We start from the raw sequence: 23,061 nt of genomic DNA, 5'->3' as shown, positions 1-23,061 counted from the left end.
ATTATATCGAGCAGTTAGTCCACGAACCCACGCGAATTGTAAATGGTTCCGAAAACACACATGACCTCTTAGCCACAAACAATCCAGAGCTAATAGAGAGCATCATGACTGATACAGGGATTAGTGATCACAAGCTCGTTGTAGCTAGGCTCAATACCGTTTCTTCCAAATCCACCAGAAACAAACGCAAAATAATTTTATTTAAAAAAGCGCATAAAGTGTCACTAGAAGCCTTCCTAAGAGACAATCTCCATTCCTTCCGAACTGACTATGCAAATGTAGACGAGATATGGGTCAAATTCAAAGATATAGTAGCAACAGCAATTGAGAGATTCATACCTCATAAATTGGTAAGAGATGGAACTGATCCCCTATGGTACACAAAACAGGTCCGAACGCCGTTGCAGAGGCATCGGAAAAAGAATGCGAAGTTCAAAAGAGCGCGAAATCCCGAAGATTGTCTAAAATTTACAGAAGCGCGAAATTTGGCACAGACTTCAATGTGAGATAGGTTCCACAACGAAACATTGTCTCGAAATTTGGTAGAAAATCCGAAGAAATTCTGGTCGCATGTAAAGTACACAAGCGGCAAGACACAGTCAATACCTTCGCTGCGCAGTGCCGATGGTACTGTGCCGCTAAAGCAGAGTTATTGAACAAAGTTTTCCGAAATTCCTTCATCAGGGAAGACGAATGGAATATTCCATAATTTGAAACACGAACAGCTGCCAGCATGAGTTTCTTAGAAGTAGATACCTTAGGGGTTGCGAAGCAACTCTAATCGCTTGATACGGGCAAGTCTTCAGGTCCCGATTGTATACCGATTAGGTTCCTTTCAGATTACGCTGATACAATAGCTCCCTATTTAGCAATCATTTACAACCGCTCGCTCACCGATAGATCTGTACCTACAGATTGGAAAATTGCGCAGGTCGCACCAGTGTTTATGAAAGGTAGTAGGATTAATTCATCGAACTACAGACCTATATCACTGACGTCGGTTTGCAGTAGGGTTTTGGAGCATATTCTGTATTCAAACATTATGAATCACCTCGAAGGGAACGATCTATTGACACGTAATCAGCATGGCTTCAGAAAACATCGCTCTTGTGCAACGCAGCTAGCTCTTTATTCGCACGAAGTAATGGCCGCTATCGACAGGGGTTCTCATGACGATTCCGTATTTCTAGATTATCGGAAAGCTTTTGACACCGTTCCTCACAAGCGACTTCTAATCAAGCTGCGGGCCTATGGGGTATCGTCTCAGTTGTGCGACTGGATTCGTGATTCCCTGTCAGGGAGGTCGCAGTTCGTAGTAATAGACGGCGAATCATCGAGTAAAACTGAAGTGATATCAGGTGTTCCACAGAGAAGCGTCCTGGGACCTCTGCTGTTCCTGATGTATATAAATGAGCTGGGTGAGCAGTTCTCTTAGGTTGTTCGCAGATGATGCTGTAATTTACCGTCTAGTAAAGTCAACCGAAGACCAGTATCAGTTGCAAAGCGATTTAGAAAATATTGCTGTATGGTGTGGCAGGTGGCAGTTGACGCTAAATAACGAAAAGTGTGAGGTGATCCACATGAGTTCCAAAAGAAATCCGTTGGAATTCGATTCCTCGATAGATAGTAGAATTCTCAAGGCTGTCAATTCAACTAAGTACCTGGGTGTTGGAAAGACCACATAGAAAATATTGTGGGGAAGGCGAGGCAAAGGTTGCGTTTCATTGGCAGGACGCTTAAAAGATGCAACAAGTCCACTAAAGAGACAGCTTACACTACACTCGTTCGTCCTCTGTTAGAATATTGCTGCGCCGTGTGGTATCCTTACCAGGTGGGATTGACGGAGGACATCGAAAGGGTGCAAAAAAGGGAAGCTCGTTTTGTATTATCACGTAATAGGGAAAAGAGTGTGGCAGATATGATACGTGAGTTGGGATGGAACTCAGTAAAGCAAAGAAATTTCAGTCACCAACTTTCTCTTCCGAATGGAAAGTATTTTGTAGGAATGATCATAAAAATAAAATAAGAGAAATCAGAGCTCGAACAGAAATGTTTAGGTGTTCGTTTTTCCCGCGCGCTGTTCGGGAGTGGAATGGTAGAGAGATTGTATGATTGTGGTTCGATGAACCCTCTGCCAAGCACTTAAATGTGAATTGCAGAGTAATCATGTAGATCTAGATGTAGATGTAGACGCCGGAAGATTTCTTCGACAAGATATCTCGACGGGTATGAAATTATGACACTGGAAATTTTAGGAATCGTTATTTTACTGCCGTCATACAACAGCCGGTGAAAGAGAAGTCTCGACTGTAGAAAGAGGAGGGAATAGGAAAATGGAAGTATGTGAAACATGTGCTGCCATAAAAGGAAACATAAATTTGTTTTGGAAAAGCCACGAAATGAGGAAAAAAAATACCTTAATAGGTAATCTGGTAAGACGAAAGACGACCGGTAACAGTTAACCTGACTCTGGAAGAAAAAATGAAAGCGAAGTTTTGTGGCGTTAAAAGTAAATAAGCAAAGTCTGGAAAAAATTAAGGACGACGTAAAACGAGTAGTAAAACTATAGGTTTCACCAAGTTAAGAGACCCCAAATTCTTTAAAAGACTTTCAAACGCAGTCAAAAACATAAATTTCCATTTGTAAATGACGACCGCAAATTTGCTACTGATAGTCACATCTGCATGTGGATCAAATCGGAAATAAGATTTTCAGCGATAATGTTGGTAACCGTGCTTACCTGTTGCCTAGTTTGCAAGACTCGTAAATTTTAAGTATGTCCCACTATCGGTGCGTCATTACGCTGGACATCAGCTTATTCTGCACTCGTTTCGCGTTAATACTTTAGAGAAACATATCCTGAAAGTAACTTCTCACATTCCTTGGATAATTCTCAAGCCGTATCTTCTCGGTGTTGGACTAAGTTCTCTCTGTCTTTAACGGCAGCTGCTGCAGTTTCCGCATTCTCAATGAAATTTAATTATTAAGCTTACAAAAGGAGATTTAACTTTTCTTATTGCACTTCAAAGTCGTTTCTAGGCACTTCGGTATTATAACTTTGGAGTAAATCGTTTCCGGTCCGTAGATCCTTATCTTGGGTTATTTCAGCCTTATAGTCTCTAACAGTTGACGCCATTCAGATGAGAGCGCTTCGTACAGCGCTTTAGCCGTACTCTGCCTGCAGTTTGTGCTGTTCCCTCCCTGTCAACAGCGCCCGTTCCATTGTGTAATCATCAGACTCGGCTGGTTGGCAGCTGATATACTACACTTATCCTGTTTTAGTAACGTTTCCTGTGCATGCTGACTCGAGCAGACTACTTAATATGTTGTGTTGTCATCGTCTTCAGAAAGTACCCCATTAACCCATCCTTTCTTCTCGAAAGGGTTTCCCACTGACTTTTTTCTCTTACTACAGTTTCTCACATTTGAATTCGACATTTCATTTTTGAGGTTATTTACATGCTACAATACCCGCCAGGATAGCCGCTCGCTAAGCACGCTGCTTACGGTAATGGGAAATCCACAGTGGTTATGGATTGAATCAATCAGAGAAATTAGTGACGAGAGTCGCTGTGCCGCTAGTCAGGATATGATTTTTAGGCGGTTTTCCACATCTGACTAAGTGAATAAATGGCTGATACCCATGTACCACCTAATTTACATGATTCGTAAACATTTGAAAACGTCATCACACTCTACATGGATCATACTAGGCGAAAAACAGAAAAACAGATGTGGAACTCAGTTCCCGTTTGAGTGACGGGAGGGGGAGAGACGGGTTTGTTGATGAAAGGATGACAGCCACCTTCTACCTCTAACATCGACAATCCAGATGAAGGTGTCGACTCCGGGAAAATACAGGATAAAACCCGGAAAAAGAATATTTGTGTACAACAAATTATTTAAATTTACTTTCTAAGTAGCATATTGTACTAAACAGATTCCATTAACAATTTAAAAGAGACAATTTAAGAAGATACAGAAAGTGAGTTCCCTTAAAAATCAGGATATTTAAAAAAGTGTTTTTAAATACAGACTGTTGGGAAAGAAAAAGACTTGCTGCTGCTATGAATCAGAAGAGGTTACTTCATTAAATGTTTATTAAATTGGTTGTGTCACGAGTCACTACTTGTTTTATAAAAACAGTTGTGATTAAAATAGATCCTAGGTGAGAGTGACAGGACAGATATTCGAATCTTCAATCCTCCGGAATAATGGGCGAGTACATTAACATTTCTTACCGGTCTGCAGTTAAATTCTTCAATTCACGAAGTTAGCATGGGATAAAATGTGGCGAGAGCTACTAGTTTTTGTGAGATTTCCCTACCGCTACTGACTCGAGAGCAGACGACTGGCGCAGGAGCAGCCTCATACAGAAGCTTATAAATTTAGATGCGGCACAGTTACTGCGGCGGTTAAACAGACAGGAATACACCAGTACTCGAAAGTACACTCGTATCTTCCAAGAGACCACGTTATTTCTATGTAGTGCACCAGAGAAAACCTCTCTTTCCTCCAACCTTACTTATGGATTTTATTAGTTGATGCTTCCAGGAACGAAAGATTATCGGTACACATATCTACGCCTCAATAATTCTTTACTTTCCGGGTCGTGATCATAATGCGAGATGTCTGATTGTTTGTTAGTGAAACTAATACGTAAAGTCATCAATGTATAATTCTTTTTAGCAGCGTTTACCAGTGACATTCGCTGAGGAAACCTGTGACGCACTTGGAGTTTCTAAACAAATCAGTGATGAAGCTTGTACCTCGCCTTCGAAAATCGCCTACTTTACCATTTATTCAGTTTGATAAAGGATTTAATGCAACGTGCCAAACAGCACTCAAGACAGATATACGGGCTCCGTGCAGGTCGAGGCTTGGTCTGTCCCAACTTTACTCCTTTCTTTTCGGAGGTGCCCGGTGCAGCGAGACATTTCGTTTAGTACTGCAGAGCGGCATTATTCGGTCTGCACAACTCTCTTCGGCACGGCAGAATTATGGTGTCAGCACAACGCAACAACTGCTACGCAGTCACATAACTGACGGATACTTCAAATTTCCTATGAAACGACGTTGAAATACTACTCAGAATAAATTTAAAAATTTAGTTGAGAATGAAAGAGCAAAACATTACAACGATCGACAGACGCGATTAATTGTTCTATACATCAACGAGTACTTATTGCTAAATTTGTAGGCATGTTGTACGTGAAGAAGTTGGTGGTACAAATAGTAATATTTCTAAATTCTCGCGCATTATTTCACTGTCAGTTGCAATTATTTTTCGATGGAACTGAACCAAGTGTATGGAGACTTCATATATTACTGCAAAGTACGTAGGTTAAGTGAAGGGGCATACCTGAGACGATTTTTCGATTTAAAATACGTTGTTGTTGAATTTACGAACGAAAAAGGAGTCCAGATTAGATTGGTGGATCACATAACTAATGAGGAGTTACTGTATAGAATTGGGGAGGAGAGAAACTCACGGCACAACTTGACGAAAAGAAGTGATCGGCTGATGGGACAAATTTTGCAAGGGATCACCAGTTTAGCATTGGACCGAAGGGTAGGGGCTAAAACTGGTAGAAGGAGACCGAGAGATGAACGCAGTAAATAGATTCATAAGGATCTAGGTTGCAATAGATATTCCGAAATTTAGAGCCTTGCGCATGGACAGCTGCATCAAACCAGCCTTCAGATTGAACACCGTAATAGCAACAACCTGTGCAGCGTCAAGCTTTATTATATAACTGTACCAAATTTTGCTATACAATTTTTACTTAATAAATTGGTGTGGAAAGTAAAACATTTTACGATTGCTTGTTTGGATGAAGTAAGGTATGGAAGAAGTTAGCTTTACTATTGATAGCGACTGAAATCGGCGCATTTGACCAGGTCCCACCTGCGAGGGAGCACGGCTTTGAGAAAGGTGATTTCTGACTTTAATCACATTAGCTGTCCACTGAAAAATTCAGCTGAATTAACTCTATGTCTTTTACGGGGTCTCGCATCGCTGTATTAAAACTAATACACTTTTTCTATTTTGAATTTTTGCGGTGTGGGTCCCGAGGCAGTAGCTTAAATAGCCTGTTTCTGTTGTATTAGGCTAACACTTGAAGAACTATCCCCTACATTGGATAAAAACATCGGATCTCAAGCAACAATTTGGTATGGTTGTTAGTTTCTCTTGGCATATTTTTCAGAGTTGATCGTCACGAACAGAGCGACGTGATATCTGTGGGGCGCCCCCTGTCCGCTGCCCGCTGCCCGCGTGGCGTCATCAAACAGGGGCGTGGCCGCTTGCTCTGCGCTGACGCGTCGTGCCCTGGGGACCGACGCCCTTGCCTTTCCGTGGCGCTCTCGGAAACCCCCATCCGCGTCCCACTGCGTTTCAGCAAAGGACTGGTATGACGTCAAAAATATATTTCCTTGCATCAGAAACTTAGCAATGAATGGCGTATTAGGTCAAATGTGCAAATAGTTCCGCTTTTAGTTGAGTACCATGCAGTCACAGCTACAGTGTGCATGGTTTCCCCCTAGAGGATGGTAGTGTTCCTCATACGTCTTGCCCTAGTGACCCCTCATGCCATACTAATTGGTAAAGTTGTGTCCGATTCATTTCTCTTGCTAACACACCTTGTAGTAAATGTAATACAGCGTTGTACACAACGGTTCCGTATTCGCAACGAGAACTTGCCGACAGGGTGTTTACTTACGGAAAGCCAAATGGCAACGGGCTGCGCGCAGCTACGTTGTATCAGGAGACCCGTCGTCGCCGACAACAACCACACCATTCAATGTTTGCAACAGTGTTTCGCCGTTTATATGAGACAGGGTAGTTTCAGGAAGAAAGTACCTGAAACGTTCAGACATCAGACTTGGAGGAAAATGTGGAAGGCGACCGCCGTGTCAGTAGCAGCAATTGGCCTTCCACCACAGTATAAGCCAGACGGCCGTGTGAAACGTTCTCCAAGACAGTTGTTACTGACCTTTTCACTTACAGCCTGTGCAGCGCTTACTAGTGACAGACTTTCCACATCGGGAGCAGTTTTGCCACTGCTTTCTTCAACAGGCAACCACGATTCCGTGATTTGTATCATCCACTATCTTCACCGATGAAGCCACCACTTTCACGCGGTGGTATCTTCAACTTTCGTAACAGTCTGCGGCGGGGCGGGGTTTGTTTCTGTCCGTGCAGGCTGCAAATTAAAATTCACCTACCTCAGAACTGCGTCTGCTCGCTGTCCCTTCGCTCGGCAATGTAGGTACTTACAAGATAATCTAAAAGCAGCGTTCATAAAAGACACCACCTAATACCTACAATTACAGAAGCCGCGCAACTTGAGTTATGAAAGAAAGTTCCGTAGAAAAACTGTCATTCCATTTTATCCGGCAGTAAGAAAATGAATTGGCTTCTGGAAAATAATGCCCAACATTTCCACACAAAAGTATTTATTTTGTCCTTATAGCCAAATAAATGGCACTGTTCAGTCTACGTTTGAACTATTGGCTATTTTCTTCAAGTTCACAATTCATACACACATTCCACATGCACAGCAGCCAGAAATCGGTCCAATCCCGACTCGAATCAAACAACGTCATCACAGTCATTAATTTCACCACTAATTTGAGTTATTACATTCGGTCTTTCTTGAGGATTTCTAAAAATGTTCAGTGGTTGAATACTGAAACATGTCACGTAGATACTATGAAGGCCAAATTTTTACACGTGAACATCATTCCAACAAAACAATTACAAAATTTCCAAACTTCACAAAACTGTCCGTAAATGCAACTGCTATTACAGCCACACAATTTGGACGTCAGAAGTCAATTATTTCTTCATTTTACACATGATTTTGACTGGCACTAGTAACATGACCGTCTGAATTCAAAGCTAGCAAGTGACTTCTCTTCTTGCAGCCTCACTCCCAGTATAACTATCAGGAAACGAGCGGGAACCGCCTCAATTCTGATTGGCTGATCATACTCGCTGCCAGTCATAATGCTCGCTCATGGCCATACTCGTGCCAAAACTGGCCTGCAACAATCCTTCTACGCAGACGCATTTACATCATTCTGGCATACAAATATTAACGTAATGTTTAATAAAGGAAAACGAAAAGGCATTAATTCTGGAAATATTATTTAAATACTGATTTTACTCCAGCTGACTTTCTGGCTGCTCTGTTAAAATAGCAATCACACCTAGACCTAAGTCATCAGCAAAGTGGGTAAATTCCCTAGGATCATTTTGCCACAACAGGCTTGTGTAACTCTTGCAGGTTACTTAAGACGGGATTTCATGGAACATTTAAATCTGACGAATGTCCCACGTACGCACTCTCATTTACTCACATTTATTCTGACAACAATATTAGATGCAAATAATAATTTTGTCTGATTTTTATATTACGAAAACGAAAAATAATTAAAGTTATAATATGAAAATCTCAATTAATTAATTCTACATACTGAGAGTTCTGTTTGTTTTCCAGTTATATCAGAAGATAAACTATTATATTTCCTAACTGAATTTAGTTCCGTAAGTGTCGGTTTCTGACGTTTTTTTACCAATTTTTTTTATCTTCGAAACTATGATAGGTACAATGTTGAAATTTTTATAAAATCTTCTCCTGAATAACAAAAGGTTGTGTACTGATTTTGAAAATGATTGAATAATATATAATATCATTTATTTAGATTCACATGTTACATGAATATACGCTTCCAGTAAGAGATATTGAGTAGCTTTCCCACGGCAGGTAGTGACAGATGCGCGTGTGTCTCCCGGTTAGGTCGCTAGCCCCGGAAGCTACATGCAGCAAGCTATCCTAAAACAAACGTTCGCTCGGAACAACTTGCGACGCTAAAAGTCATCTGCTTGATAGTATGCGGAGCCCCTCTGTTATGGCGACAGCGTGTCGTCAGCATCGGTGCAACCGGAATGTATTGGCTGGGATAAATGGCGACCGTATTTTGGACCAATCTTCCTTACACATAGGCTAACAGACCTGAACTATCGGCGTTTCTTGCGGGTGACTTTGTTTCCCCTGCTGGAAGAAGAGCCACTGATGATTCGAAGGCTTCTATATGATAGTGTTCCAGCTCACTTCGCCGTTAAGGTCCGGACTCATCATAATGTGTCTTCCCTGGTCGATGGGTCGGACGAGGATTTCCAGTTGCATGGCCTGCTTATCCGCCGGATCTCAACCCGTAGTTAAGCATCATGTGTGCAGAGGCCATTCCAGATGTAGAAACACTGGAACGGCGTATTCACGCTGACTTTGAAACTGTACGGATGCAGCCTGGCAGATATGAATGTGTGGAGCAGAACATGCTAAGGCGCATACACTCACGGGTTGAGGCACATGGAAACCATTTTCAGCACATACTGTAACTGTGGCTGCATGGTACAGCGCGTATTAGACCTCAGTCTCTGTAACAAAGTAAGACTGAATAAATGGACTCTAGCATGGAAACCATGAATTTCAGGACGCAAGTTCATTAGACGCTTTTTGTTCCGTACCCTCTCATCGATCAATCCATAGAGTTTGCACACAGTGGAGAAAATCACTCTGAATAAGTATACGTTATTGACCATTACGCAAGCAGGAACTTAAAGAACACTCACAGACAATAGATGTAATAGGAGATGTACAGTTATACTCCTGGAAATTTAAATAAGAACACCGTGAATTCATTGTCCCAGGAAGGGGAAACTTTATTGACACATTCCTGGGGTCAGATACATCACATGATCACACTGACAGAACCACAGGCACATAGACACAGGCAACAGAGCATGCACAATGTCGGCACTAGTACAGTGTATATCCACCTTTCGCAGCAATGCAGGCTGCTATTCTCCCATGGAGGCGATCGTAGAGATGCTGGATGTAGTCCTGTGGAACGGCTTGCCATGCCATTACCACCTGGCGCCTCAGCTGGACCAGCGTTCGTGCTGGACGTGCAGACCGCGTGAGACGACGCTTCATCCAGTCCCAAACATGCTCAATGGGGAACAGATCCGGAGATCTTGCTGGCCAGGGTAGTTGACTTACACCTTCTAGAGCACGTTGGGTGGCACGGGATACATGCGGACGTGCATTGTCCTGTTGGAACAGCAAGTTCCCTTGCCGGTCTAGGAATGGTAGAACGATGGGTTCGATGACGGTTTGGATGTACCGCGCACTATTCAGTGTCCCCTCGACGATCACCAGAGGTGTACGGCCTGTGTAGGAGATCGCTCCCCACACCATGATGCCGGGTGTTGGCCCTGTGTGCCTCGGTCGTATGCAGTCCTGATTGTGGCGCTCACCTGCACGGCGCCAACCACGCATACGACCATCATTGGCACCAAGGCAGAAGCGACTCTCATCGCTGAAGACGACACGTCTCCATTCGTCCCTCCATTCACGCCTGTTGCGACACCACTGGAGGCGGGCTGCACGATGTTGGGGCGTGAGAGGAAGACGGCCTAACGGTGTGCGGTACCGTAGCCCAGCTTCATGGAGACGGTTGCGAATGGTCCTCGCCGATACCCCAGGAGCAACAGTGTCCCTAATTTGTTGGGAAGTGGCGGTGCGGTCCCCTACGGCACTTCTTGGCGTGCATCCGTGCGTCGCTGCGGTCCGGTCCCAGGTCGACGGGCACGTGCACCTTCCGCCGACCACTGGCGACAACATCGATGTACTGTGGAGACCTCACGCCCCACGTGTTGAGCAATTCGGCGGTACGTCCACCCGGCCTCCCGCATGCCCACTATACGCCCTCGCTCAAAGTCCGTCAACTGCACATACGGTTCACGTCCACGCTGTCGCGGCATGCTACCAGTGTTAAAGACTGCGATGGAGCTCCGTATGCCACGGCAAACTGGCTGATACTGACGGCGGCGGTGCACAAATGCTGCGCAGCTAGCGCCATTCGACGGCCAACACCGCCGTTCCTGGTTTGTTCGCTGTGCCGTGCGTGTGATCATTGCTTGTACAGCCCTCTCGCAGTGTGCGGAGCAAGCATGGTGGGTCTGACACACCGGTGTCAATGTGTTCTTTTTTCCATTTCCAGGAGTGTATTTTGCAGGTGAAGTAAAACAGATGAATACACTAGCAAATCTTCTGAGGTGTAATGGCGAACTGCATCTGTGACGACTATGCTAACGCGTCGCGTGTCTTCTTTGACTCTGCAGTTCGTAAATTTTGTGCACACTTGTGCTGTCACTGTAAGTCTTTCTCACTGCAAATAACTAGTTGGATTGTGCAGTAGAATAGTCATCCTGAAAATATGGTAAAAATACTACTGCTCAGCAAGTGAACAGAGAATTCCAATTACACTGTTCACAGTTTTGGGTAACACCCTACTAAATAAGACAATTTAAGAAAAAGAGAGAGAGAGAGAGTGAATTGACTGGCTTCAAACAGTTCCTCTACAAACTGATTACATCGGTCGTCTTGATACACCGTCCTTACAGCCCTTCTTTATTTCTCTCATGCCCTGTGCCCTCTGTACCATGATAATCAATCTTGGATTGCTTAGCAGATAACCCATGAACTCTACCCTTCCCCTTCTTCTGGTAAGGGTTTCCTTCTGACTTCTTTCCCCTATTTTCTTAAACTGTCTGTTTTAAAAATTTTAAAGAATTTGCATTCTACGGTGCTCTACTTAGAGAGTACATTTCGAAAATTTGTCTTATGTGGGTAACATCAGAAATTATCAGATTAAAATATATTACAAAGAACAATAGGGGAAAGAAGTCAGAAGGAAACCCTTACCAGAAGAAGGGGAAGGGTAGAGTTCATGGGTTATCTGCTAAGCAATCCAAGATTGATTATCATGGTACAGAGGGCACAGGGCATGAGAGAAATAAAGAAGGGCTGTAAGGACGGAGACACTGCTAGTAATGAAATTAGAATTATATTAATACCTTCAGCAGCTGACGGACGTTGATATTTATCCACAGGGATAGATGAAAAAGTGTGCCCCGACCGGGGCTCGAACCCGGGATCTCCTGCTTGCATGGCAGGCGCTCCGTCCATCTGAGTCAGCGAGGTCACAGAATAGTGCGACTGCAAGGGACTATCTCATGCAACGCCTCCGTCGAGACCCACATTCTCACCTTGTGTGTCCACACACTACATTCTTTGTGTCCCTCCCCAACACTAGTAGTAATCTATCCGGGTGTTCATATAGGACGATCTTGATACTGTAGCTTACACATTTACTTGTTCTACTTGTTCTGTTGTCCTGTATCTTTTATGACACAATCTCCTAACAGTTATTGCGAGTAGTACACCGCACAGCAGAACACATGGGTACATATTTCTGTCACCTTGGTCTAAAGCTCATAAAACGCATTTCACGCACATTCTCGTTGCAATTGTAAACATCTGGTTTCCTATCTGATGCAATATAACAGAAGAACAAATAAGATTGAAGCCATTTACAGCTCCTGTTGGTCACCTGTGGAACTAGAGTTTCACGTAAAGATGCCTTTAATGCACAATGGCCGTTGGCGTTAAATAAATAAAATCGGTCGGCGTTAAATACACAGAATTGTTCAGTGAACTAGTTGTTGTGTTTTCTTTAGCCGACCTCATAGGCCGAACGGTTCTAGGCGCTTCAGTCCGGAACCGCGCTGCTGTTGCGGTTGCAGGTGCGAATCCTGCCTCGGGCATGGATGTGTGTGATGTCCTTAGGTTAGTTAGGTTTAATCAGTTCTACGTCTAGTGGACTGATGACCTCAGATGTTAAGTCCCATAGTGCTCAGAGCTATTTGAACCATTTCTGTTTTCTTTCTAGTACGCGAGAAAATGTGTTGAAATACAAAGAATTCTTTACGTGAACTACCGCCTGTCACGTGCCATCCACTATTTACACTTATTTGTTTCCGTGTAATACCCTTAGCCAGTATGAATTCGCAGCGGTACTATTTACTGCACTAGAGGCAACTTTTGTAGCAATGTTCCCTATTATGAATGTATCGTTCGGTGTCACGATTTCTACCGAACGATACATTGTCAATACGGAACTTGGATGATGATTGTGTATGAGAAATCGATTGGAAACTTTCCTCATATCATCACATTGTAGGTGTCGCCACCGGCGCCAACCTTGTGTGAAAGCTCTGAAAAGTTAATAATTTGCATGTCACAGCATCTTCATCCTGTCGGTTAAATTTCGCGTCTGCAGCACGTCATCTTCGTGGTGTAGCAGTTTTAATGGACAGTAGTGTAGTTCACCGATTTTGATAAAACTGTTCACGGTGCAAGGTTGCAGTACAGAGTTGTAAAACTACTGAGTACTAGTGTATCACCTATGATAAATAGTCTCTTCTACTTTATTGGCGTTGTTTTTGCACATTATGTATAGAGACTGCACGTCAAAGAGTGAGAATACCTCCGTCAGTCCTAAATGTTTCGAGACTAAATGGAGTAAAGTTAGGATGATGGGTTTAATGCTTCATTCTACATGGTTTTCTCCCACACGAGTATAACACTGAAAACTTGCGTACAGTCATGTGAAACTGTCAGGAGAGTCCTTCTTTATTTTGTTGTTCAACTGGCGTGTCACATTTGCTAGAATATCGGTTATGTCGTCAAAAATTTGACCCTTCATGAGAAGGAACTTTTTGGACGGACGGTGTATTTTAATCTGGTTTCTTTACTCGAACGAAATGAAATTATTATTGACGACTTCAAAAGGTATCAAGTCTTTGCTAATCAAAATGTAATTGGTGTTGCTAACAACATAAGAAGGCCTGCATAGTCCAAATTGGCTATTAACTGCAGGCTTTACAAAAAAATATGTTTTGTCAGAGTGCAGCTGATTTTCTCCCATGATATGGTTGGATAGTAGCAATGAATGATCAAGTAAATTCACTAACAGTAAGGCAACAAATGATTTAGGGAGTTCATCACAGGATATGGCTCCTGGATAAAACAGCTTGAAGGAGAGGAAAAATCCAGATTACGTGTACGTTTTCCCGGAATAATAGTAAGGTTTCAACTACCACCTGCAAAACTAAAGTTTCGTAATTAACTTTGAATTTGTTTGAAAGCACATATCTGCACTCTAAGTCCACAGGAAATCGCCACGTGACAGTACCGTATATCGCCGGCAGAGGAAGCAAAACCTCCTTCGTCTTCTGAGTGGGCCTGACATATGCTAACATTTTCGTTGCTGCTGAATACAGCACTTTACTCCATTTTATCAGTTGGCTGCGGCCATACTCTTTTGGCCCCTCTAGTTGTGTGCGACGGTATTGTGACGCACCTACCGAAAAAATACATAACTATTTTTCAGGTGTTAGTTAAGCCTTTATGACAAACTTCCCTACTAACTTTTATACTCACTTTTGTCTTTGTCTATCATACCGTAGAGCTAGAATCCTTGCCAAATTGTATCAAAGGTATTTCGAGATCCTCCGTAGTTAGTACGAATATGACATACACTCTAAGACAAAAAAAAAAAAAAGACGTACGATGAAGGAATTATCCGAACGGGACGGAAATATGTGGATGTGATGTACATGTACATACAAACAAATGAAGCAATTTTTTAAAAAAAGCAATGGATGATTTACTCAAAAGAAGGATTCACGAATTGAGAGAGTGAATAACATGTTCTATATCTGACGCTTGTATAAGCAATTTTTCGGCTTGAATGAGATTTTCACTCTGTAGCAGAGGGTGCGCTGATATGAAAGTTCCTGGCAGCTTAAAATTCTGTGCCGGACCGAGACTCCAATTCGGGACCTTTGCCTTTCGCGGGAAAGCGCTCTAACACCTTTTTGTTAAATCTCATTTTGATCTACATTGTTCATTGAATTTGTTCGGGGCGGACGTCCGATGACACTTGTTTAGGTTCTACGTTGACCCATTCGCTCAGTTTTTTGTTACAGGGGGTAGCAAACACTCTGACCGAACACGCTGAGCTACCGTGCCCGCTAAAGAATGGTTCAGATGTCTGTAAGCACTATGGGACTTAACATCTGAGGTCATCAGTCTCCTAGACTTAGAACTACTGAAACCTAACTAAGCTATGGACGTCACACACATGCATGCCCGAGGCTGGATTCGAACCTGCGACGTTAGCAGTCGCGCGGTGCCGGACTGAAGCGCCTAGAGCCGCTCGGCCACCGCGGCCGGCCTTGCAAGGTCGCCGGGTCTCTCCACAACTGAGAAATTTTGGAGCATTATGGACAGGGCCCACCGGGCATTCCAGAATTTTGACGATCTAACACCCCAGTTAGACAGAATGTGCCACTATATCCCTCAGGACGACATCCATGAAGTCATATCAATCGATGCAAAGCACAATAACTGGTTTCACAAGGAGCAGAGTTGGACAAAAACGTAATTGAGTTGCTCAAACTCTGAAGCCCTTTCTCTTCAATAAATCATTCAGTTTCTCTGAAATTGTAATCTTTTTTGTGTGTGCATATGTAGATTACATCTACTGATTTCCCATACGGATAATTACTTTGTAGTGGGTAGTTTTAGAGTGTAATTAGGAAACCTTTTCTGCAAGACACGTCCTTAATTCATGTTATATCTTGAACGTCGTCCGAAAACACCTACAAGAATTACAGTGAAAAGATCCCCTTGCCAATTTTACAAACTTCCGACGTTCTACTCAAAATGAAACTGATCTGCAGTATGATGGACTATTCCGTGTCGGTGCGTGACCGTATAATACGATTTTTGTTTATCTTCATCTGATGCTTTGAAGATTCTTGTTCGGGCATGAAATACCAAGTGTAACGAACTGTGGTGCCAATAGTAGGTCATATATGTTACCTATTCGACTCACACTGTTCTTATGGATAGCAGGGTTCACCCTTATATCGTCCCAAAGTAATGGTTCGAGCTCAGAGTTGGATAATCTGCGCCAGACTATCTCGTTGCGTCAAAGGAATGTCGCTATCTCATGCTGCGGTCGAGTAAATAACCTAACTCCAGGTATCTACCTCACCATATACACCGTTGGCGATGTCATATCATGTAACATGACTCATTAACTTATAAATAGCTCTGTCACTGCCCAACCGTTATTTACAACGCTCTGTGTCTCTAACCGAAGAGTGCTTTCAGTGTTTTCTACAGCCACAGAACTGGGTTTTATGCGACCTACAGTCCAAATACCACTCGCAGGATCTTTATATTCCCCCGCTCACTTCGTGCAAACTACACTACTGGCCATTAAAATTGCTACACCACGAAGACGACGGGCTACAGACGAGAATTTAACCGACAGGAAGAAGATGCTGTGATATGCAAATGATGAGCTTTTCAGAGCATTCACACAAGGTTGGCGCCGGTGGCGACACCTACAACATGCTGACATGAGGAAAGTTTCCAACCGACTTCTCATACACAAACAGCAGTTGACCGGCGTTGCTTAGTGAAACGTTGTTGTGATGCCTCATGTAAGGAGGAGAAATGCGAACCATCACGTTTCAGACTTTGATAAAGGTCGGATTGTAGCCTATCGCGATTGCGGTTTATCGTATTGCGACATTTCTGCTTGCGTTGGTCTAAATCTAATGACTGTTAGCAGAATAAGGAATAGGTGGGTTCAGGAGGGTAATACGGAACGCCGTGCTGGATCCCAACGGCCTCGTATCACTAGCAGTCGAGATGACAAGCATCTTATCTACATGGCTGTAACGGATCGTGCAGCCACGTCTCGATCCCTGAGTCAACAGATGGTGACGTATGAAAGACAACAACCATCTGCACGAACAGTTCGTCGACGTCTGCAGCAGCATGGACTATTAGCTATGGGACCATGGCTGCGGTTACCCTTGACGCTGGACCACAGACAAAAGCGCCTGCGATGGTGTACTCAACGACGAACCTGGGTGCACGAATGGCAAAACGTCATTTTTTCGGATGAATCCAGGTTCTGTTTACAGCATCACAATGGTCGCATCCGTGTTTGGCGACATCGCGGTGAACGCACATTGGAAGCGTGTATTGGTCATCGCCACATTGGTGTATCACCCGGCGTGATGGTATGGGGTGCTGTTGGTTACACGTCTCGGTCATCTCTTGTTCGCATTGATGGCACTTTGAACAGTGGACGTTACATTTCAGATGTGTTACGACTCGTGTGTCTACAATTTATTCGATCCTTGCGAAACCCTACATTTCAGCAGGATAATGCACCAACGCATGTTGCAGGTCCTGTACGGGCCTTTCTGGACACAGAAAATGTTCGACTGCTGCCCTGGCGAGCACATTCTCCAGATCTCTCACGATTTGGAACCGTCTGGTCAATGGTGGCCGAGCAACTGGCTCGTCACAATACGCCAGTCACTGCTCTTGATGAACTGTGGTATCGTGCTGAAGCTGCATTGGCAGCTGTACCTGTACAAACCATCCAAGATCTTACTCAATGCCCAGGCGTATCAAGGCCGTTATTACGGTCAGAGGTGGTTGTTCTGGGTACTGATTTCTCAGGATCTATGCACCCAAATTGCTTGGAAATGTAATCACATGCCAGTTCTAGTATAATATATTTATCCAATGATTAGTTTATCATCTGCATTTCTTCCTGGTGTAGCAATTTTAATGGCCAATAGTGTATTATTCCTACAGAAAAAATGAACAGCACATTTATGTAGGAAATTTAATGTCCTTAAATTTTGTACCTGGATACGTTTCCGCTACAGGCAGCAGTTTTCTAAGTATTCAGGAGAAATTGACAAAAGTGACTTTCAAAGGGGGTTTTCTTGAATAACTCGAAAACCATGGGCTCCAGCGAAACATATCCTAGTACAAAGTTTAACTAAATTAAATTTCCTAGAAAAGGTCCTGTTCATTTTTTTCTGTAGGAATAACAGTTTGCACGTAGCAAGTGAGCGTTGTATTTGAAGACGTTGTGGGCGGCAGAAAATCCAGCGAAAGGAGCAACTGAATCATCCTGTACGGCCCCTCACAGCTCTTTGTGTCAGCGAGATCAGTACCTAAGTAGCAATGGAAATCACTTCTATTAGTAGCAATGCTTGTTCGATGAATTGTTTCTAGTGTGTACGAAATAGTTCAGCAATGTGTGACACTTGAAGTCTCTGAAGTACCATATCGACGATAACTTTCAGCGCTTGCCAGACGTTTTACGTCTCCAACAACATCGCCTACAGTGATCTAGGCGTAATCTCGGATGTGGACGCTAACAATCACGCTCCGTTGGATCTCACTCGACTCTGACTGTTGACGTACAGTGACAGGAAATACGTTTACGATCTCCAGCTGTTGTGTTCGCAGAGACAAATACGTATGAATAGCCTGGTGCCACACAGACCTTGTTAACTGATGTGCATGCAGGCCTGTGGCCATACTGCGAGTCACGCGTCGCGGATGAGTTGCGAAAGAGAAATGAGTAGCAATATGCAAAGTTAAATCGGATTCTGATTGACTATTGCGTTAATTTCTGTGAGACAGCTAACTGCGGATACCGCCGCGAGGAATGTGTTCTCTGATGTATGGAATGCGAAATTGCTACCGATCAATCAATACGGCCGGAAATGCAGTACACGGCTCCGTGGGCTGTATCTCCTCCCGCCATCACTCAGATCAGATGTTTGGTAGCATTATGTTTTTTAGCTTGGGATTAAAAAAAATTATATCCAGTTAACAACTAAATAGCAATGACAGTGCCGGGTATTTGATACAATGAGTTGCGTCTCTAGGTGTTGTGATACCAAATGGTGACTAATTCTGCAGGCTAGCATTCAGTATGTCCCTCTATCTTGCTGTATGAAAATTATGGCTACTCTGGAAAATGAATAAATGAAACATTGATTAATGATACCGGTATTCAGGTAGTCATAGCAGGAAAAAGTAATGTGTCATTTTCTTGGATAAATAAATCTATGAGAATAGCAACGACATTGTAATAATAACAGGCACTTTTCCGGCACTTAAGTGTACAACTAAACTAAAGTGTCTCCCGAGACGAAGCGCTGGTAAAAAATGCAGTTTTAGTCAATAGAAGGTCGCATGACTTTGACTGTTGGTGTTGAGAGCTGACTCGAACTTTTCGTATTCAGGATGTCTCAGGAAACAATCTCTCGTATTTTTGGCTGTTATATTCTCATAGGCGCATTTCTTCGTCTTCCTATTGTTCTCTATGCTGCATGGTATAGGAACTTCCGTCAAGCCGTAAGAAAGACGACATTCGATTAATTGTTTCGCGCTGTCGTGTTCGGTGCATCTCTGACAAAATTCACATTGAAACTAGGGACATAATGCGTAGCCATCGTATTGCCTACAAAACTAATATTTGTACGTAGATAACAAAGCAAAAATTTTACAGATGATTTCGTAACTACTGTAATAATAGAAGAGACTGAAAACTTTCGTTCTTACCGTAATCTCCGGGTCAGGCACGGATATCTGCAACAGATAAAAAGTTATACTATTAGTCTCTGCAGAGTGTAAAGTACAGTCTCATTTCTAAAAACAGCAAAGTATATTGTCACGGAAAAGAAGGTGTAATTGGATGAATGACGAACATTAACTTCACTTAACGGTGATTTATTCAGCACTTGCAAATACAAGGGCGCGGAGCGAATTTCCTCCGGCCAGAACTCATGCACTACATATACCGCTGCAGAACATCCCAGTACAATGATTCTTGACATTTGTGAATACCTCTAGAATGTACTCGAAACGAATATAGAAGTTAAAGTTGTACAGACCAGGGTAGCATTGAACTCACGACCCTCCATACAACAGTTTAGTATCATAACCACTACCCCACGGAGTTACTCAGCTTCTTCTGCGACATCAGGCCAGTGCAGTTACTTCTGTTGAAATCAATATTCTCAGGCCTTAGGTTCAATAATGATTCATGGATTGTTTTCAAATTAGCACTGCACATTTTTGCGTTATATGTAAGAGTGTTAGATACTCCTCAACTATTTCTCATTAGTTATATTTCTCTTTAGTTATTAAGATAGAACTTCATACATTTACCCACTGCATCCTCTAATTCTATCGAGGGTAAGCACTTCCGTGTATTTCAAAACTTGGCTGTATATAATGAGGAGACCGTTTGCTTCCGAGGAACGTCAGCCCACCGAAGGGTACCTACAAATGTCTTTGATACACAGTTACAACAGGGAAACACACAAAAAGAAATATACTGATTTTCACGCAGACGGCGTAGAAGAACTTTCTCTTCCATCTTATCAGTGGCAACGACGATTTGCCAAATGAAACTGGCCATAAAAATACGTCTATGACAACTCAGAGAGGAAAAACCGCTCATCACACGTTGATTCTAGAAACTGGAATAACACCAAAATAACGAATCTCATAGATTCAAAACTAAGAAAAGAAATACCGATATTCAAATGTTATTAGAAGCAGATTGATAAATTATGAGTAGATTAATAATTAATTGTTTTCAAAAAACGTGTTTTAAAGAGCGTAGTGTGTCAAAGATTTGATAACTTAAATTTTATTCATGTATGAGCCCCTTCAAAGACGGGGAACTACAGCCAGGTGCTTGCTTCTACGAAGAAGCCGATGCCCTTTGTGCGTTGGCTCCTTCACTCATGAAGAATAACGCTGCTCTTAGTACAAGTTTCTTCAGCTTCTATCACTACCCATTTTTTCTATTTATTTGTCCGGCCATCTCCCAATAATAGTTTTTTAATAATAAGTAGTCTATTATTATATGCTGACACATAATAAAATGCGGGTTAGCCGAGCGTCTAACACGCTTTTATTTGCGTCATCCATGAAGGTCGACAAAAAAAGCTCATCTTTAGTTTTGCAAATTTTTCTTTTCTAGATTACAAACACTTTTACAATTTTAGGTTTCGGTTATGCGCAAAGAAATAAAGTATTTGCAACCTACAATCTGATGAAGCATACCCGTCTTGCACTAATGCTTTGTGATAATGTTTTCTTTAAATTTTATGATTCATGTGGTCGTAAAACACACACACATTTAGGGAAAACGCTGCCATGCTTTTAGCAGAAGAGCTTAGTTTCCTGTTGTCCTTTTCAAATACGATATATGGTTGTTGATATCTTATTAATTGTTCTTACAGTGCATTGAAAAGGTTGCTTGTATTGATTTCAGTCAAAGACTTCACATTTACATAAACTAATAAGAATATAATTTTGTAATTAGTACTACAACATCACATGTGTCTGCATTCGATTAGAAATCAAATGCAAAGCGTCTGTTACAATATTATTTAAGATGAAGAGCTGCGCTAATTGATCACTGAATAATATTTAATGTCATTTTTTAAGCATTCTTAACGAAAGCATGTAATTAAATATAAGTCCATATTTACTACACTCAAAATACTTTGTTGGTTTGATAAATGGAATTGCGTTTGGACAGAGCCTTAATACTTGTTTTCCTCTAAGTTGTTAGGCATGTTTCTAAACAAAGCTTTGTGTGAAGGTACGTAGGAATTCAATTTTTTGTAACATAATGACACATTACTTGGAGGAATAGCCACATAGGTCGACTGTTTAGCGCTGCGTTAAATCGAAAGAGATTCACTTTAACTGTTTTGCGTAGCTTAAAACGTTCAAGATAGCTAGATTTAGTTACAGCCGTAATGAAGCAATTATTTCGTGTTCAGCTTCAGTTAAGCTTTTGACTGTTTTACGGTTTGCATTATACTTACCGAAAGTACTGAAGACATCGAAGAACTTAATTCATTTACCATTTCCAACTTCATCTTAACAGAATCGAGAAAGAATGTGCTTCATCTTCATATGACGCAAATTGGCCCAAATCCGAATAAGACAAAGTGAGTGGTCGCTGTTTTATCAGTTGGATACTTCATTACAAAACTGACAGTTCCCAACGGAAAAAATGTAGTATCTGAAGAACAAATGTCGATATTCTCCTGCACATTTCTCCTTTTGACATCGACTATATTTTTAGACGAGCGGTCTAGGGCGCTGCAGTCATGGACTGTGCGGCTGGTCCCGTCGGAGGGTCGAGTCCTCCCTCGGGCATAGGTGTGTGTGTGTTTGTCCATAGGATAATTTAGTTTAAGTAATGTGTAAGCTTAGGGACTGATGACCTTGCAGTTAAGTCCCATAAGATTTCACACTCATTCGAACATTTTTTTTTTGTTCCGGTTTGGTCAATAACGTCGCGTGGACTGTATTTTATTATCCAATTAGAACTCAAGTCACTGAACAGTGCATGGCTGGGGTTACTTCGCTCAAATATAACTGATTTTATACTATATTACACTATCGTATGGAGTGAGGAGAAAACGACTGAATATACACTAAAATTTTATAAATACCACAAGAGTATTTGACTGCTAATATTTGTTTATTGAATAAGCAGATATTTGCAATCAAACACTGTTGTGGTATTTACGGAATTTCATAACAGTGGATCGCTGTTATCTTTATAGTTACTATGTCATCCCTTATGTATATGAACTGTCGGAAACTGTCTGTGTGGATAACAATGTATATGTATAAAACATTCTCGGACTTTCTGCAGCGTAAGTTCAGGGTAAAACCTTGAGCTTCCGACGATTTCCTCCATCCTCTTTGTCAGGAGCAACATACTGTCAAAATTACTGCTGTGGTGACCTTGGTATAGCCCAAAGATGGCTTCTGATTGATCGACAATTACGTCATGCTATCGCAGATAGTGACAACATCTGCGCTGGTGGCGCCACAGTTCCCGCCTAGCGTAAACATTGCGACGAATATCTCTGGCTCTTCTCTGCATCTACAACTCGTTTCCATGCACCCCTAAGATTGTATCCGCCGTTACGGTTGAATATTTTCTAACACATTCTTATTTCTACAGCATCTATAATTACAGAGTACGAGTATGCGGAAGCCTGGGACAAAACATTTCTTTCGACGAACAGTATTTTATGTTGGTTTGTGAGGCTGTACTTAGCAACGGCAATGTCCCTACTTCTCGATTTTTAATATGCCACTGATGTTCTGCACAGCGATCGGAAACGGTGCGGATGGACTGGCCGATGTAATTGCTTCTGCACTCACATGGGATGTTGTAAATAGCAGGCACAGGTACATTGAG

General features: G+C 42.3%; 1 protein-coding gene across 1 annotated transcript in view; it reads right to left on the bottom strand.

The window, feature by feature from the left end:
* Positions 1–23,061, bottom strand: part of LOC126335871 (uncharacterized) — a 1,498,073-nt gene that overhangs the window by 798,804 nt on the left and 676,208 nt on the right. The window contains exon 3 of the mRNA XM_049999344.1: positions 19,377–19,403. Coding sequence (XP_049855301.1) covers positions 19,377–19,403 — 27 coding nt within the window. The remainder of the gene's footprint in view (positions 1–19,376; positions 19,404–23,061) is intronic.

This window comes from Schistocerca gregaria, chromosome 2 (genome assembly GCF_023897955.1).
Source record: "Schistocerca gregaria isolate iqSchGreg1 chromosome 2, iqSchGreg1.2, whole genome shotgun sequence".
NCBI classification, from domain to species: Eukaryota; Metazoa; Arthropoda; class Insecta; order Orthoptera; family Acrididae; genus Schistocerca; species Schistocerca gregaria.
Note: the sequence above shows the minus strand (reverse complement) of the source record. Positions and strands in the feature narration are given on the sequence as shown.